Raw genomic sequence first — 20,361 nt, forward strand, 5'->3', positions numbered from 1 at the left:
TGGTGTGACTGTCTCCAGTGCACCTCCAAGAAATGTAGACATTTAGAAAAGTGAGACCTCATCATTCATCATTTTGTTTTCATCCATATACTTTTAAGAGTGTAGAAACCTGTGGAAACCGTGTCCTCCGGTGTGACACTCTCTACTGATATTAATTTAATGCCAATTCCACCGGGGCAGCGTTATTTATGTAGTTGAAGGACCTTATGTAAGGTCATGTGAGTGAAGCCCATGACAGTTTTTTTGTAAAGTCCTTTTGTAGTTGTCCTTTAGTGTGACACCCTTAAATGTAATATTTTAAATAAAAGAACTTAATGTTAAACAACATCATCTTAAAAAAATAATCATAGGATTTCAAACGAGTTCATCTCATAGTTCTCGAACATCAGCCGAACTTTCTCTGTCGCGTCTTTGTCCATGTGTTCCCCGTACATAAAGCTAAGAGAGGACAGAAAACAGCCGGCATTTAGCGTCTCTGATAGTAATTAGATTTATTCATATTTTATGCCAAATCTCAGAACTGTCCTGTGGTGTGACTGTCTCCAAGAAATCATGACTGTTAGAAAAGTGAGACCTGATTGCAGTAATTCATCATTTTGTTTTCATCCATATACTTTTAACAGTGTAGAAACCTGTGAAAACCGTGTCCTCCAGTGTGACACTATCTACTGATATTAATTCAGCCAATTCCACCGGGGCAGCGTTATTTATTTAGTTGAAGGACCTCATATAAGGTCATGTGAGTGAAGCCCATGACAGTTTTTTTTTCCTTTGGTGTGACACCCTTGAATGTAATATTTTAAATAAAAGAACAACATAATCCTAAAAACTTATAGGATTTCAAACAAGTTCATCTCATAGTTCTCGAATGTCAGCCGAACGTTATCTGTACACCCTGTACATGAAGCTGAGAGAGGACAGAAAACAGCAGGCATTTAGCGTCTTTGATCATTAATATTTGTTACGCCAAATAAATAAAATGTCCTGTGGTGTGACTGTCTCCAGTGCAGCTCAAAAAGTTAGCGCAAATGGCAATTTTTTTTTCATCCATAGATTTTTAAAAGTGTAGAAACCTGTGAAAAAACATGTCCTCCGGTGTGACCCCATATACTGAGATTACGCAATTCATTTACATTTACGCTACATTTACAGTCTTTAGCTGACGCTCTTATCCAGAGCAACTTAGGAGTCTTATTAGGAGTCTTGCCCAAGGGCTCTTATTGATGTAGCACAGCACAGTCACCCAAACCGGGAATCAAACCATGGTCTCCCACAGGGTGTAATTTCTCACTGGAAGGTAGTGGTGGTCATTTAAGGTCACTGAAGTCCCCTGTAAAGTCCATGATATGTGCACAAGGGTTTTTGTAAAGTGCTCGTTGTCCTTTCGTGTGACACCCTTAAATTAAATATCTGAAATGAAAGAATTCTGCGTTAAACAACATAACAAACTGAGAATTTCAAACAAGTTCATCTCATAGTTTCATCGAATCCCAGCCTGATGGTCTCCGTCACGTCTTTGCCAGGCCATTAGCGTCTCTGATTATTATTGGATTTATTCCAATTTTTACGCCAAATCTCAAAATTGCCCTGCAGTGTGACTTCAGCATGGTTCAAAAAAACTGTGGCTCAAATATCAAATTTCACACTACAGAATTATATTTAAATAAATGAGGGAAAAGAGCTGTGTGTAGAGACCACTGTACATTCTGCAGGCCTCAGTTCAACACCACATCTTTCTAATGTCTCTCTCCCGCTCGCTCTCTCTCTCACTCTCTCTCTCCCTCTTCATGGCTGAAAAGCGTCTAAAAGCTCTCTATTTACTCATTAGACTGAATCGGTCTAGACACACTGAATGTACACAGTATGCTGATCAGATTATTCCATCTGCAGCCAACAGCTAACGTACAACTGCAGTGTTTAGGATGGAGAGAGAGAGAGAGAGAGAGAGAGAGAGAGTGAGAGATGGTGAGAGAAAAAGAGAGAGCGAGCGAGCGAGAAGGAATGAATAGTTGTAATGGTGAAAAAGCTATGCTAGGGAGGGAGGGAGAGAGATAAAGAGAGAGGGGGCAAGAGAAAGAGAGGGAGAAAGGGAGAGAGGGGACGAGAAAGATAGGGAGAGAGGGAGAGAGAGATAGAGAGAGAGACAGGGAGAGAGAGATAGGGAGGAAGAGAGGGAGCGAGTGAGAGATAGAGCGAGATAGGGTGAGAGAGAGAAAGACAGAGGGAGAGAGGGAGAGAGATAGAGAGCGATAGGGTGAGAAAGAGAGAGGGAGAGATAGAGAGATAGTGTGTGAGAGAGAGAGAGAAAAGGAGAGAGAGAGATAGGGAGGGAGAAAGAGGGAGAGAGAGATAGAGAGCGATAAGGTGAGAAAGAGAGGGAGAGATAGAGAGATAGTGTGTGTGAGAGAGAGAGCTAGGGTGAGAAGGAGAGAGGGAGAGAGAGAAAAGGAGAGAGAGAGAGATAGGGAGGGAGAGATAGAGAGAGCTAGATAGAGAGATAGGGAGAGAGAGAGAGGGAGAGATAGAGAGTGTGTGTGAGAGAGAGAGATAGGGTGAGAAGGAGAGAGGGAGAGAGAGAAAAGGAGAGAGAGAGAGATAGGGAGGGAGAGATAGAGAGAGCTAGATAGAGAGATAGGGAGAGAGAGAGAGGGAGAGATAGAGAGTGTGTGTGAGAGAGAGAGATAGGGTGAGAAGGAGAGAGGGAGAGAGAGAAAAGGAGAGAGAGAGAGATAGGGAGGGAGAGATAGAGAGAGCTAGATAGAGATATAGGGAGAGATAGAGAGTGTGTGTGAGAGAGAGAGATAGGGTGAGAAGGAGAGAGGGAGAGAGAGAAAAGGAGAGAGAGAGAGATAGGGAGGGCGAGACAGAGAGAGCTAGATAGAGAGATAGGGTGAGAAGGAGAGATAGGGTGAGAAGGTGAGAGGGGGAGAGAGAGAGAGAGAGAGAGAGAGAGAGAGAGAGAGAGATGGGGGGAATGTTCTGTTCCCGGGGTCTAAAAATAAAGTTTCTCTTTGAACGGCGCTCGGCCTGTGACTGTAATGAGCTTGTCTTGTGTGTTAGGCAAGCGAGCAAACCTGATGAATATCAGCCTGCTTCTGCATTAGCGCTGGCAGGAACAGCCCATTTTCTCTGTCTGTCTCTCTGTCACACACACACACACACACACACACACACACACCAGCACATCTGCCATAAACCAGACTGTGAAAATGAAAGCTACTAAAGCATAAAGGTTTGGCCAGAAATTAAATGGACACAATTTCCCACCCTACCCCAAATACAGCCAATGAGCCAAGACGTGTCTGGTGATGCTTCTGTAGTGTTGCCCCTGGTTCTGAGCCTCACTACCGGTCATCAGACTGAACCATCTGTTGTCCCTTATCTTTCAGAATGGAAAAAAACATCAGGGGATTCCAGATTCCGACAATGCACCAGTTGTGTTACTTGTAGTCAAGACCATTCGGTGAGGATGAGTCAAGATGAAGAGCAAGGCACATCGAGACGCCTTGAGTCATGACCAAGACCAGGACATATCAATTCCAAGTCAAAACAGAGACATAGTCAAGACCAAGACCAGGAGAGAGTGAGACTGAGTCAAGACAGAGATCAAGACACATCGAGACCCAGACATTTCAAGTAAAGACTGAGACATAGTCAGGACTAAGACCTGGAGAGAGTGAGACTGAGTCAAGACTGATTCCAGGACGCATCGGTTCCGAGTCAAGACAGAGGCCAGGGCACATTGATTTCAAGTCAAGTCAAGTCGAGTCAAGACCAGGATACGTCAATTCTGGGAGAAATCAAGACTGAGACATAGAAAAGAGCCAGGTACCAGGACTGGGAGGCAGTTAAGATCAGAAGCAGTTAAGGCCGAGTTAAGACTGAGACCAAGACACACAGATTCCAAGTCAAGACTGAGACCAAGGCACATTAATTCTGAGTCAAGGCCAGAATTGGGCAAGATTCAAGAGACCTGGACACCAAGACATCGGTATCAAGACTGAGGACATGACCAGGACAACATTGATTTAGAGTCTAAACCAAGACCAGGACATTTCGATTCTGAGTCAAGACCCAGAGCAGTTGAGACAGAGTCAAGACTGAGGCCAGGACACATGGATACCCAGTCAAGACCGAGACCAGGACACATAGATTCTGATTTCGAATCAAGACTATAAAAGAGGCAAGACCAAGACCGGGAGCAGGCAAGACCGAGTCAAGGCTGAACCTAGGACGAGAAAGGCCGGGTCCAATCAAGACCAAGACCAAGACATCGGTATCAAGACTGAGACAGAGTCCAGTCAAGACAGAGACCAGGACAACATTGATTTAGAGTCTAAACCAAGACCAGGACATATCGATTCTGAGTCAAGACTCAAACTAGAAGCGGTGACACCAGGTCAAGACCCAGAGCAGTTGAGACAGAGTCAAGACTGAGGCCAGGACACATGGATACCCAGTCAAGACTGAGACCAGGACACACAGATTCTGATTTCGAATCAAGACTGAAAAAGAGGCAAGACCAAGACCGAGTCAAGGCTGACCTCGAACCGAAGACTAGCAAGGCTGGGTCAAGACAGAGAACAGACCACACTGATTCTGTCAAGGCTGAGACCAGAAGCGGGCCAGACAGAGTCAACAAGACCAAGACCAGCCGCAAATGAGACAATTCGGTACCAAGACCAGCAGCGGGAGAGACAGGACAGTCAAGACAGAAACCAGCACACATCCATTCAGAGTCAAGACCGAGAACGTGTCTAGAACCAAGACCGGGACTGAGTGCGACCAATTCAACACCAAGACCAGGAGCAGGCAACACAGAGTCAGGGCGGAGAACAGGATGTATAAATTCTCAAGACAAAACCGAGGGAGTGAACAAGACGACCAGGACACATTAAGACCAGACTAGGGACAAACCCTGCCAAGCCGAAGATCGCTCGAAATCTGAAGATACCAGGCAGAAGTTCTGGCCTCTGTCCTCATCTGATCACCAATCAGGACATTTTTTTCTGGAAGACAGAAGCAAGCTTCAGGCACCAAACATGTCCTAGCTGACTGAACTATCGCTTTAAAACTGCTCTTCATCTCCTCGCATCTCCTCCCAGCTCTCTCCTTCTCTCCTGCCTCGTTGATTATCCCCATGTGTGGGGAAATGAGTTGAAATATCACGTCTTAACGGGTCAGCCATCTGGAGGCTAATCCCAGAAATTCTTCTCACCGGAGAATCACCATGGCTTGGTTTGGACAGCGGAGCACAGCTCTCAGCTCAGATTTGTCATGTCCGTTTTGTTATGACCGGATCTGATACGTACGCTTGGATGGGCTACGATACCAGCGAAGATCAGTTTTGACTGCCCTTCTGGATTCGGCCAATCAGAGGCAGGTCAAAGTAGGTCAACAGGTTGTTTTGTGTCAGCTGTACTGGATTCATGAAGGTTAACGAATCTCGATAAATCGTTGATATTGAACTTTATTTATTCAATCTGAAACACTTATTAGCACGAATTCAACGATATAATATCGTTGTTGCTACGCTGGAATAAAGAGCTGATCCCAACCGCTAAAGCTAGCTATCGTGCACTTGCACTAACCTTGTGCAAGATCAGCAGATAATTGCAGTCCAAATAAAATAATAAAGCAATAAAGAAAAAAAACAACTACCACTAGACTAGATAAAACACACTGTGAAGGGGGGGGGGGACTCGGCTGGCTAACCAGTCGCATGCTAGCTAATACCATCGAAGGGGGATCAGCTCGACTGGTGAACTAGTAGCATGATAGCTAATACAGTCGAAGGGGGATCAGCTCGACTGGCGAACCAGTAGCATGATAGCTAATACCATCGAAGGGGGATCAGCTCGACTGGCTAACCAGTAGCATGATAGCTAATACAGTCGAAGGGGTGGGCCAGCTCGGCTGGCTAACCAGTAGCATGCTAGCTACTTCGGCTGGCTAACTAGTAGCATGATAGCTAATACAATCGAAGGGGGATTAGCTAGACTGGCAAACTAGTAGCATGATAGCTAATACAGTCGAGGGGGTGGGCCAGCTCGGTTGGCTAACCAGTAGCATGCTAGCTACATCGGCTGGCTAACCAGTAGCAGGCTAGCTAATACAATTGAAGGGGGATCAGCTCGACTGGCTAACCAGTAGCATGATAGCTAATACAGTAGAAGGGGGATTAGCTCGACTGGCGAACTAGTAGCATGATAGCTAATACAGTCGAGGGGGTGGGCCAGCTCGGCTGGCTAACTAGTAGCATGATAGCTAATACAATCAAAGGGGGATCAGCTCGACTGGCTAGAGATGTGGTAAGATGGCGTTAGAGGGCATAGGATGTGTCCGGGGGGATAGGATGTGTCCGGGGGGATAGGATGTGTCCAGGGGGATGGGATGTGTCAAGGGGGATGGGATGTGTACGGGGGGGTAGGATGTGTCAGAGTAGGTGTTTCTGATAAAAATAAGGTCCCAGGCAGACGTTAACTTCGCTAACTGTTACCTGCAGGTGCTGCTCTTCTGCATGACCTCGGCACGGTGATATCCGGAGAGTTTGCAGAAGCCATCGTTACTGTAGACGATGGGCCAGTCCACAATCTGTGCGTTCCCCAGCACAAAGTTTGTGTCTGTGGGAATAAAGAGAGAGAGGGAAGGGGGGGACAGGGAAGCAGAGAGAATGACCAGGTACATGGTTAAAGACCAAAGGGTGACATCCAGGTCGGTCACTATGGGAATATCATGAGGAGGAGGAAGGGTGTGCGCTGTTATGGTGGTTGAAGCTATGAGACGTAGAGGTCGTATGGACTAAAACCCTCTTTGTGACCTTTTTAGCTGAACTCCGTAAGTGGCACTACTCTACGAAGCCCCACTGGTGTGGGAACAGAATCTTAACGCAATTCCACAACTTAGTAAGTGGTGGGAACGACTTAATTATCACGGCTTAATTATCTCGTTCCCAAGTCTTACTAAATCATGGCCTCGGCTTGATTATCATGACTGCATTAACTCTTTCCCATGCATTACTAAATATTCCTAAATGCCTAAGTGCTCATGTTTTAATTAGAACAACTTAATTATCAAAACTCAATTACAGTATCTTGCTCCCACACCTTAATGAGTTTTAGCTTTGATGATGAGTTCTTTATCTCATTTCCATGCGTAACTAAGTCGTGGTTATGGCTCAATTATCTCCTTTTTAATGCATTACTAAGTCTTTGTTTTGACCTCATTATCTCGTCTTCAAGTGTTACTAAGTTGTGACCATGAGTTAAGTATCTCATTCTCACACCTCATTAAGTCATGACTTTGACTTCATTATCTTATGTGCACTCGTAACTAAGTTTTGGTCACAACTTAATTATCTCATTAATTATCTCATTCCCACACACTTAGTGACTTAGTCATAACTATGACTTAGTTATCTCATTCCCACACCATATTAAGTCGTGACTATGAGTTCAATTATCTTGTTTCCATGTGATGGGCATAATTTAATTATCTTGTTCCCACCCCTGACCTAGTTTTGGATATGACTTAATTATCTCATTCCCACAACATATTAAGTTGTGACTTCATTATCTAGTTACCATGTGTTACTAAGTCATGGACATGAGTTAATTATCTCATTTCCAAACCTCACTAAGTCATGACTTTGACTTCATTATCTTATGCCCACTCATAACTAAGTTTTGGACACAATTATCTCATTCCCACATCTTATTCACACCATATTAAGTCGTGACTGAGTTCAATTATCTTGTTTCCATGGGTTACCAAGTCATGGTTATGACTTTATTATCTTGTTTCCATGGGTTAATGATCTCGTACCCACACCTCACTAAGTCATGGCTATGACAATATAATCTAATTCCTACTTATAACTATGTTGTGGCCACAACTTAATTATCTTTTATGTGATACCAAGTCATGGCCACAATTCAACTGTCTTGTTTCTACACCTTACAGAGGCGTTGCTACAAATGATCTTACTCCCATGCCGAGCTAGATCATGGAAACGACTTCACTGTCTCGTTCTCTGGCTTTACTAAAGGCCTCAGTACACTCTTTGCAGAGACTTCTTTCTGGCTTCGGCGAACAAAATAGCATAACTGCGGAAAAAGATTCACAGACATAAGACTAGTATCTAGGCCTGGATTCACAAAAGCGTTCTAAGAAAGAAATTCTTCTTGATTTTTCCCCCTTAACTTTATGCTTAAAAAATAACGTTAAGATAAACTGATATTCTTAAAAAATCAGATTTGTCATCTTAACATTTAACTTTAACTTTTTAAAAACAATTTCTATTCTCTAAAAAAAATCTTTACCCTTACACTTGTCTTAGAGTGTAAGAGGTCAGAAGGTCAGCCTCTAAAATGATCAGTTTAAATGGTTGAATTACAGAATTAAAGTCTTATTTAATTGGATTACAATAGAGTTCATTTCTACGCCAGGAAAATTCACTTCTAGCTCTAGCTTGATTCTGTTTTTCCTACATTGTGCGCACAGGTTTAACTGAACACTGGAAAATAATAAATGCTATTTGGCACTGTTTATGATAAGCTGTGAAATACAGCATAAATTCAATGTTACAATCGGCCTAAATAAGAAAACAACAAGGAGTGTCTTGACCCCTTAACACTTCATAGCTTATTGCACATAATATGCCTAAGGTGTATTACTTAGTAACTACAGGGACTTCGTAGTAACACTTTTGGCTCACCGGCGGGACGTGGGCTGTATGAAAAATCTGAGGGAATATCTGAGAACTTGGAAAACCTGGAGAATTACATTATACGACCATTCTTATGAACTTCTTCTAACTGGCGTTTCGGTTGTACTAGGAGGAGCTTTGGTCGTCGCATGCATCTTGGAGAGACGGATGCGTTCCCACTGCTATAACATGTGGCTCAAATGCGTCTCCAGACCACCAGATGTAGACGGGGTCCAAGTTGTGGCCTGAATTACCGTGTTCCCACACCTTACTGGGTTGTGGCCATGACTTACCCATCTTCTCCCCATTGAGGTTAAGGGCAATGTTAAGGTGGCCAATGGCTAGGTTGCTACGGGTTGCTTTTATCTTTCTGCCACGTCTAACTGAGTCATGGCTATGACATCATTGTCTAAGTTGCGGCCATATAGGCATAAGGGTCCTGTTCCAACACCTTGGTAAGTTATTATTCGTATTAAGATAAGGGCTCTCCACTGTTTATAGCTACATTAGCATTATTATTAATATCCTTACAACGCCAGTCTGATCCCAGTGCGGTTTCTAGTTAAGCTAATCCCTTATCTACCCACCTTTCCAGTTATGTAACGGGCTGTACATCAGCAACACCTTTCCGACTTAAAGGGTTGTGACGACTCCATTCGCTTGTTTAATTCTTCCTCCTTCACATATAAACCTTTTAAGAGTGCTGGGCAAAATTCTACAGGGGCCACGCTACATTTCTGTCCACAGTATACGTACTGTAACGCCTATCATAACAGAGACCTAAGTCTCCCACTTTGTCACCGAGACACTAAAACACGAGCGTGTTTATCTCTTCCACTTTACCAAAGCTGGAGCAGGAAGGAAGATCCACCGAGGCAGCCCAGCTCTCTCAAACTATCCCGATTCAGTTGACAGCTGCAGAGAAACAGCGCATGAGGTCCCTACGGGTGGAATATCCAGCGCCACATCATGGGAGAGCAGCTGAATAGAAACAAACATCCGAGCCAAATCTCGGAGAACTGTCATCGCTGCCTCCTCTCAGCTGTCCCGCTCGCGCAGGCTCCAGTGCCGGAGGCTAGGTAATGGCAATCTTGGCCCATTCCTGAGCCGTCATTCTGGACAGTCAAGTAGTAGAAAGTTCCAGTGTAATTTATCAGGGTGTCGCATTGCTGAGCCGACATTTAAGAAATGTCAAACGTGGGACATCAGGATTCGCACGCAAAGCTGCACTTTCAGCTCCGGGGGATTCAGCCGTGGACCTAATTTAACATTTTTACCTTCAGAAAAAAAACGAGCCACTAAGCCTGTGATTGGCTTCTAAAACGAGTCTGTCATAAAAGCTGCAAGCTGAACATCTTCCACACCTAAAAAAATAACACTGAACCTAGAAACCAGCATTTCTAGGCATGGTTCCCACCTCCAGGTGGTTGCTATGCTGTTGCTAGGATGGTCACTAGGGTGTTTTTGCTAGGTGGTTGCTATGGTATTCCACGTGGTTGCAATGGTGCTGCTAAGTAGTTGCTAGGTGTTTGCTGTGGTGTTCCTAAGTGGTTGGTAAGTAGTTACTACAGTGTTGCTAGGTGGTTTCTATGGTATCCCAGGGGGTCGCTATGATATTGCTAAGTGATTGGTAAGAAGTTGCTACAGTGTTTCTAGGTGGTCCTATGGTATTGCAGGGGTTTGCAATGGTGCTGATAAGTAGTTGCTAGGTGTTTGCTGTGGTGTTCCTAAGTGGTTGGTAAGTTGTTACTACAGTGTTGCTAGGTGGTTTCTGTGGTATCCCAGGCGGTTTCTATGGTGTTGCTAAGTGGATGGTAAGTAGTTGCTACGGTGTTTCTAGGTGGTCATATGGTATTGCAGGGGGTTGCTATGATGTTGCTAAGTGGTTGGTAGGTAGTTGCTACAGTATTTCTAGGTGGTCCTTTGGTATTGCAGGGGGTTTCTATGATGTTGCTAAGTAGTTGCTATGTGTTTCCTGTGGTGTTTCTAGGTGCTTGCTATGGTTTTAGTGGTTGGTAAGTAGTTGGTACAGTGTTGCTAGGTGGTTTCTATGGTATCCTAAGGGGTTGCTGTAATATTGCTAAATAGTTGCTACAGTGTTGCTAGGTGGTCCTATGGTATCCCAGGGGTTGCTATGATGTTGCTAAGTAGTTGCTAGGTGTTTGCTGTGGTGTTTCTTGATGCTTGCTATGGGTTTGCTAAGTGGTTGGTAAGTAGTTACTACAGTGTTTCCAGGTGGTCCTATGGTATCGCAGGGGGTTGCTATGGTGTTGCTACATGTTTGGTATGTAGTTCTATGGTGTTGCAAGATGATTGATTCGGTGTTGCCAGGGTGTGTTGAGGTGGTTGCTTTGGTGTTGCTAGGCAGTTGCTTTGGCATCCCAGTTGGTTGTTCCTTGGAGCAAGACCTGCCTGATGTCTTAGAGATGTTCTGACCCGGTCATCTGGCCGTCACGGTTTGGACCTTGTGCCTAAGTGTCTCGGATTCTTCCCCTTGTCCATTTTTCCTGCTTTCAACTCATCAGATCTTCAGGAGCTGACGGTTCACTTGCTGCCTAATCTTCCCACCCCTTGACGAGTGCCATCGTAACTCGTCTGTGGATACAGTGTCAGGGCTGATCGCTGTATGCACACGCTAGAAAACATCAACAGCTTTCATGCCACCTACAGAGATAGCAAGAGAATCGTTCAGAACCGCAAAGGGCAACACTGTCGCCGCTGACAACGTGTCAGTGCTTACTGGAGCAATAAATAGTTTCCGTTCTCTCTATGGATTCATTTCCTCCGCTGCAGAGTTACACTTGTCGCATGACTGAGGTCACAAACGTCTCATAGACTAAACCTCCATCAGAAACTTGGCCCTGATTGGCCCAGAGATGTTTACGATCCCTGAACGTACCCAGCCCTGGAGCATGTTGGGCATGCAACATAAGTTTCCATGGCGATGTCTCTTAGTAAACACCAATCCACTTCAGTGAGAAGATAATCCAGGGTTAGATCCAACTAAGCCTGACGTTAGCTAGAAGCTGGCTGATGAAGATCCGTATAATACCTCTGGGACGAGTTGGAGTGCCAGAATTAATCAACCAACGTCAATACCCGCAATCACTGGTGCATTCATGGCTGAAAGCAATCAGATCCTCACAGCAATTATCCAATATTTACTGTAAATCCTTTTCACATAAATAGAAGCTGTTATTGTAGCAAAGTGAGGACAAGGTTCATCTTAATATCCTTGAATTCCAGGTGGTTGCAATGGTGCTGCTAAGTAGTTGCTAGATGTTTGCTCTGGTGTTCCTAAGTGGTTGGTAAGTAGTTACTACAGTGTTGCTAGGTGGTTTCTATGGTATCCCAGGGGTTGCTATGGTCCTGCTAAGTAGTTGCTAGGTGTTTGCTATTGTGTTCCTAGGTGCTTGCTATGGTGTGGCTAAGTGGTTGGTAAGTAGTTACTACAGTGTTGCTAGGTGGTTTCTATGGTATCCCAGGTGGTTGCTATGATGTTGCTAAGTTGCTAAGCACTTTTGTGGTTGGTGCTGACGACTGCATTCCAGGAACACCCCTCAAGACCTGCCTGATGTTTTGCAGATGTTCTGACCTGACTGTCTAGCCATCACAGTGCTACAGTGATGTTGTAGTTGCTATAGTATACCAGGGATTTGCTATGATGTTACTATGTGGCTGCTGGGTGTTTGCTGTGGTGTTTCTAGGTGGTTGTTATAGAGTCACTAAGTGGTTGGTAAGTAGTTGCAAAGGTGTTGCTTCATGGTTGCTATGGTGCTGCTAATTACTTGCTAGGAGCCTGCTATGGTGTTGCTAGGTAGTTGGTAATAGTTCCTACAGTGGCTTCTATGGTATCCCAGGGGGATGTTATGATATTGATTGGTAAGTAGTTGCTACAGTTATTAGGTGGATTCTGTGGTACCCCAGGGTACCAAGGTCCCTCTTAATGCCTCTTAATACCTGGACAGGATGGGTGCAGACCTTTGGACAGGGTATTTAGGTTCTCCAGTGTCTAACAAGAAACCTATGGACAGATGAAATTATACTATTGCGAGTAATATCTCAAAGAAGGGTAAACACTGTGCACAAACGTAGTGTAGCGATGGCTAACAAGCTAACAGCTACATAGAGCACCTTCCATTTCAAAAGGAAACTCATGGACGGATGAAACAACACAATAACGTTGCCAAGCTATTGCTAGGGTGGTCACTAAGGTGATTTTGCTATGAAATTGCAATGGTTTATTTTGGATAAATAATAATAAAAAATAAATAAATTCAAAAATCAATTTAGGACTAAAAACTGTGTAAAAAGCTGAACTTTAGCAACACTTGAACTTTAATTAGTCAACAAAAACTACATAACCCCTTAAAAACATAAGTAATGTAAGTATATATAAATAAAAACGCTAACAAGCTAACAGCTAACAGCCACACCTTTAGCTACACTAACTAAGCTAGCATTAGCTTAGCTAACCACCCATAGCGCCACAAAACGTTAGCATTCAGCTTTCTGTCCCTTTCAGCATCAGTCACTCAGATTTGAGTCGTTACTGTCGTTACTAAACTCATGCCAGCCAGAGTCTGATTGTTAGCATTAGCATGTTGTGATGCTAATGCTAACAGGCCCACTGTTTACATTCAGGATTTGTGAGATTTAGCATTTGACACTTATTGAACGATGGATTGCGCTGCGTTCACTCATTTTCTGAAGACATACGCAATCCTTGACCTTTTTCTTGTGTGTTTTTGGCTGCAAGGTAAACATACAAGCTTTTAGCAACTAGCTAGCTAGCTACATCCCACATAAACGGCTCTGCAGCCCTGAGGACTGTTAGCTAACCTTGCTGAGGGAACCGTACTGAGCACGTCTGCCAAACTGTGTTCGTGTGGACATGGAAGCAGTGGGGGAAAAAAGGTCAAAAACATATTAAATATGTCACAAAATACAATTGTACATCACGTAACGTGGAAGCGTTTGGTTTGGAAGCGGAAAAAGAGGGTTTTTGTGATGTTGATGGTTCTCAAACACACACTACATGCCTCTTCTAATCTAGAACTACCTCACCACACACAGCACTACCGACACCACCACCACCACCACCACCACTATGGAGAAGAAAAACAAAAGGAATTAAAAAAAGAAGACGTTCCATGCCAACATTTGTTATTTTACAATGTTATGCTTTCCAAGCGGTAGCCGTCCCTCTTAGGAAGACTAGTGAAGCTGATCTGGCCTCTGTCTCCTTTTGGACCAGTTGTTTTTATCTCTGTCTCTGTAGTGAATCATTAACGGTCTGGAAGCCGTACAGGAGAGAGGGGTGCTAATGAGCAGGACTCTGAAACGGTCCGGTCCGGGTCGGTCCGTCCGTCCGGTTGTAAATTAACAGAAATTGGTATAGAACTTCTGGTTAGTTAATGTAGAGGTGGGGAAGAGTGGGAGAGGCAAAGAGTGGAGGAGATAAAGAGCGAGAGAGAGCGAGAGAGAGAGTCAGGAGTGTTCTCCATGTGGGCATGAGGGCTGTACCTGTCTGTCTATGTGATAATGTCCAAACTGAAAAACAGAGAAAAGGTTACAGCATCACACTCGATTTCTGAACACAGACTCTTCCCACTACAGGCTGCTCTGGTGGGACTGCATGTTGTCTACGAGTAGCAGCATTACTTTCAGATTTGCTCAAATCCAGGATCACTACATTTACACAGAAGACGCAAAGACGAAATCTTTGATAAATTCCCTACAGAGTTCATTTGGTCAGCTCGAGCGTCTTCATTTGATTTTTGGAAGAGGCGAATTCCAGGTTTACACTGTACCGCGGACTTCTATCGACTATATTATAATACTTACATAAACTGATTTACTGTCAAAATTAAACTGTAGCGTAGCATCACTACCTCACACTGTATGACGGCCTCGAGACATCACTACCTCACACTGTATGACGGCCTCGAGACATCACTACCTCACACTGTATGACGGCCTCGAGACATCACTACCTTACACTGTATGCCAGCCTCGAGACATCACTACCTCACACTGTATGACGGCCTCGAGACATCACTACCTCACACTGTATGACGGCCTCGAGACATCACTACCTTACACTGTATGACGGCCTCGAGACATCACTACCTCACACTGTATGACGGCCTCGAGACATCACTACCTTACACTGTATGATGGCCTCGAGACATCACTACCTCACACTGTATGACGGCCATGAGACATCACTACCTCACACTGTATGACGGCCTCAAGACATCACTACCTCACACTGTATGACGCCCTCGAGACATCACTACCTCACACTGTATGACGGCCTCGAGACATCACTACCTTACACTGTATGCCAGCCTCGAGACATCACTACCTCACACTGTATGACGGCCTCGAGACATCACTACCTCACACTGTAAGACTGCCTCGAGACATCACTACCTCACACTGTATGACGGCCTCGAGACATCACTACCTCACACTGTATGAAGGCCTCGAGACATCACTACCTCACACTGTATGACGGCCTCGAGACATCACTACCTCACACTGTATGACGGCCTTCGAGACATCACTACCTCATACTGTATGACGGCCGCAAGACATCACTACCTCACACTGTATGACGGCCTAGAGACATCGCTACCTCACACTGTATGACAGCCTCGAGACATCACTACCTCACACTGTATGATGGCCTCGAGACATCACTACCTCACACTGTATGACGGCCTCGAGACATCACTACCTCACACTGTATGACAGCCTCGAGACATCACTACCTCACACTGTATGACGGCCTCGAGACATCACTACCTCACACTGTATGACGGCCTCGAGACATCACTACCTCACACTGTATGACAGCCTCGAGACATCACTACCTCATACTGTATGCCAGCCTCGAGACATCACTACCTCACACTGTAAGACTGCCTCGAGACATCACTACCTCACACTGTATGCCGGCCTCGAGACATCACTACCTCACACTGTATGACGGCCTCGAGACATCACTACCTCACACTGTATGAAGGCCTCGAGACATCACTACCTCACACTGTATGACGGCCTCGAGACATCACTACCTCACACTGTATGACGGCCTTCGAGACATCACTACCTCATACTGTATGACGGCCGCAAGACATCACTACCTCACACTGTATGACGGCCTAGAGACATCGCTACCTCACACTGTATGACAGCCTCGAGACATCACTACCTCACACTGTATGACGGCCTCGAGACATCACTACCTCACACTGTATGACGGCCTCGAGACATCACTACCTCACACTGTATGACAGCCTCGAGACATCACTACCTCACACTGTATGACGGCCTCGAGACATCACTACCTCACACTGTATGACGGCCTCGAGACATCACTACCTCACACTGTATGCCAGCCTCGAGACATCACTACCTCATACTGTATGCCAGCCTCGAGACATCACTACCTCACACTGTAAGACTGCCTCGAGACATCACTACCTCACACTGTATGCCGGCCTCGAGACATCACTACCTTACACTGTATGACGGCCTCGAGACATCACTACCTCACACTGTATGACGGCCGCAAGACATCACTACCTCACACTGTATGATGGTCTCGAGACATCACTACCTCACACTGTATGACGGCCTCGAGACATCACTACTTCACACTGTATGACGGCCTCGAGACATCACTACCTCACACTGTATGACGGCCTCGAGACATCACTACTTCACACTGTATGACGGCCTCGAGACATCACTACCTCATACTGTATGACGGCCTCGAGACATCACTACCTCACACTGTATGAAGGCCTCGAGACATCACTACCTCACACTGTATGACGGCCTCGAGACATCACTACCTCACACTGTATGACGGCCTTCGAGACATCACTACCTCATACTGTATGACGGCCGCAAGACATCACTACCTCACACTGTATGACGGCCTAGAGACATCGCTACCTCACACTGTATGACAGCCTCGAGACATCACTACCTCACACTGTATGACGGCCTCGAGACATCACTACCTCACACTGTATGACGGCCTCGAGACATCACTACCTCACACTGTATGACAGCCTCGAGACATCACTACCTCACACTGTATGACGGCCTCGAGACATCACTACCTTACACTGTATGACGGCCTCGAGACATCACTACCTCACACTGTATGACGGCCTCGAGACATCACTACCTCACACTGTATGACGGCCGCAAGACATCACTACCTCACACTGTATGACAACCTCAAGACATCACTACCTCACACTGTATGACGACCTCGAGACATCACTACCTCACACTGTATGACGGCCTCGAGACATCACTACCTCACACTGTATGACGGCCTCGAGACATCACTACTTCACACTGTATGACGCCCTCGAGACATCACTACCTCACACTGTATGACGGCCTCGAGACATCACTACCTCACACTGTATGACGGCCTCGAGACATCACTACCTCACACTGTATGATGGCCTCGAGACATCACTACCTTACACTGTATGACGGCCTCGAGACATCACTACCTCACACTGTATGCCAGCCTCGAGACATCACTACCTCACACTGTATGACGGCCGCAAGACATCACTACCTCACACTGTATGACGGCCTCGAGACATCACTACCTCACACTGTATGACGGCCTCGAGACATCACTACCTCACACTGTATGACGGCCTCGAGACATCACTACCTCACACTGTATGATGGCCTCGAGACATCACTACCTCACACTGTATGACGGCCGCAAGACATCACTACCTCACACTGTATGACGGCCTCGAGACATCACTACCTCACACTGTATGACGGCCTCGAGACATCACTACCTCACACTGTATGACGGCCTCGAGACATCACTACCTCACACTGTATGATGGCCTCGAGACATCACTACTTCACACTGTATGACGGCCTCGAGACATCACTACTTCACACTGTATGACGGCCTCGAGGTTCTGCTCTGTTGGTAAAAGCTCCTCAACTGCCCAGACTTGATTTAGCTAGCTAGCTAGTGCTAGCCATAATTTACAGCAGCAAAATCGTCCCAAAGTCGTACAGTGTAAACCTGGTCCCTTAGCACATGTGCTAATTTATATATATATATATATACATATATATAAAATCTCATTTAGAAAAGCTTAAGATTTAGGTAGAGGTAAAAACTCTTTAATTTCGAACCGAATCATGTATAATAATAAATCACAGCACCACAGAGAGCATATACAAGCAATAGCTGGATATTAAAAGCCTTTTTATTGAACATTTTTGCTATATATTATTTTTGTGTGTATATATAGCTACCTATGTACCTATGTCGAATGTGCTAACAACGCTTCAAATTTAGCTAGCTTCACTTTACGTAGCTAGATAACGTATTCATATACATACAGAAACTATATATATATATATATATATATATATATATATATATATATATATATATATATAAGCTTAAGAATTAGTTAGAGACCGGCTTAAACACGACGTAAAAACGTAATCTAATTTAAGATCCCACTGGATCATGTTTAATTCACGTTAATACAAATAATAATAAATCACAACACCACAGAGAGCATATACAACCAATAGCTGGATATTAAAAGCCTTTTTATTGAATATTTTTGCTATATATTATTTTTGTGTGTATATATAGCTACCTATGTACCTATGTCGAATGTGCTAACAACGCTTCAAATTTAGCTAGCTTCACTTTACGTAGCTAGATAACGTATTCATATACATACAGAAACTATATATATATATATATATATATATATATATATATATATATATATATATATATAAGCTTAAGAATTAGTTAGAGACCGGCTTAAACACGACGTAAAAACGTAATCTAATTTAAGATCCCACTGGATCATGTTTAATTCACGTTAATACAAATAATAATAAATCACAACACCACAGAGAGCATATACAACCAATAGCTGGATATTAAAAGCCTTTTTATTGAACATTTTTGCTATATATTATTTTTGTGTGTATATATAGCTACCTATGTACCTATGTCGAATGTGCTAACAACGCTTCAAATTTAGCTAGCTTCACTTTACGTAGCTAGATAACGTATTCATATACATACAGAAACTATATATATATATATATATATATATATATATATATATATATATATATATATATAAGCTTAAGAATTAGTTAGAGACCGGCTTAAACACGACGTAAAAACGTAATCTAATTTAAGATCCCACTGGATCATGTTTAATTCACGTTAATACAAATAATAATAAATCACAACACCACAGAGAGCATATACAACCAATAGCTGGATATTAAAAGCCTTTTTATTGAATATTTTTGCTATATATTATTTTTGTGTGTATATATAGCTACCTATGTACCTATGTCGAATGTGCTAACAACGCTTCAAATTTAGCTAGCTTCACTTTACGTAGCTAGATAACGTATTCATAAACATACAGAAACTATATATATATATTTATATATTTATATATATTGTAGAAAAGAAAATTCTAGAAAGGCTTAAGATTTAGGTGGATACCATCTTAAACTCGAGGTAAAAACTTAATCTAACTTAATCTCGCACCGGATCATGTTTAATTCACATTAGCTAATAGAAATATTAATAAATCTCACCTCAGAGATCATAAACAAGCTATAGCTGGATATTAAAAGCATGTTTGTTGGATATATATTACTGTACTGTATTCATAAACATGCAGAAACTTTTAGCTCCATCTGATCTGAGATCTTCGGGTTATGTAATTTAGCAGTAGTTACAGTAGACGGGCTTATTCATTATTATTATTACAGAGATTCATATTTAATAACCATGCTTTAGTGGTTTTACCTCTGATAAGGCTTTTTAATGTGGGTATCACAGTAACGCGGCGCGAGCGGGTTGTAACTAATTACATCATCAGCATCACAGTGAAGATGCCCCTCCAGGTGATGATCATAACCAGACCCCCCTGCTGTCCTTCTTCTTTCCCCTCTGAAAAGGGGGAAAAGTTCTGCACCCCCCACCCCCCCAAAAACCTCCAAACCCCCCCCCCAGTCTGAGGATGCTCAAAGCGCGGAGCCCCGGCCGGCTCGCCGCCTTACCGTTGGACCTCCGCACGATGTTCTCCAGGAAAGTGTTCTGCGGGGCCACCAGACCCCGGCGGCCGCCCGCCATGGCTCCTCGGTCGGGCAGGCGAGCAGCTCCGCAGCGCTGATCCTTTCCAGCACGGATCCAGACACCGGGGGCTCTACTCTCCTCCGGCAGCCGAGGAGGAGAGACCATGCACACACTCACACACACACACTCACACACACACTCACACACACACACACACACACACACACACACACACACACACACATACACGCCTCCTTATTTTGGGCCCGGTTGGCTCTGTTGATGAGAGGGCGCCACCTACAGGCTAAGATAGGTTATGAGACCACATACAGTTATTAAGAACCACATACAAGAGGTTCCCCTAGTACATACATGACTACCCAACCAGGCAAACTTTCCAGTGGTTCTTTGAATCTAGCACAGTCATTACTTTTTGCAAAGAACCCTTGAAGAACCTTGGTTCTATATGTAGAACCATGTTGCACAATGTTCTTCAAGAACCATCTAC

At 44.2% G+C, this 20,361-nt stretch overlaps 1 protein-coding gene across 4 annotated transcripts in view; it reads right to left on the reverse strand.

Annotated features, from left to right (window-relative positions):
• Positions 1–19,989, reverse strand: part of kcnh1a (potassium voltage-gated channel, subfamily H (eag-related), member 1a) — an 88,423-nt gene extending 68,434 nt beyond the window's left edge. For 2 of the 4 annotated variants that reach the window (XM_072690004.1, XM_072690003.1), the window contains exons 1-3: positions 19,838–19,989; positions 14,234–14,260; positions 6,500–6,623 (exon numbers count right to left, since the gene is read on the reverse strand). In XM_072690004.1, coding sequence (XP_072546105.1) covers positions 6,500–6,623; positions 14,234–14,260; positions 19,838–19,910 — 224 coding nt within the window. In that variant the 5' untranslated portion in view covers positions 19,911–19,989. The remainder of the gene's footprint in view (positions 1–6,499; positions 6,624–14,233; positions 14,261–19,837) is intronic. The other 2 variants (XM_072690006.1, XM_072690005.1) reach the window with 1 other exon arrangement.
• Positions 19,990–20,361: the final 372 nt, after the last annotated feature.

This window comes from Salminus brasiliensis, chromosome 10, assembly GCF_030463535.1.
Source record: "Salminus brasiliensis chromosome 10, fSalBra1.hap2, whole genome shotgun sequence".
Classification (NCBI taxonomy): domain Eukaryota; kingdom Metazoa; phylum Chordata; class Actinopteri; order Characiformes; family Bryconidae; genus Salminus; species Salminus brasiliensis.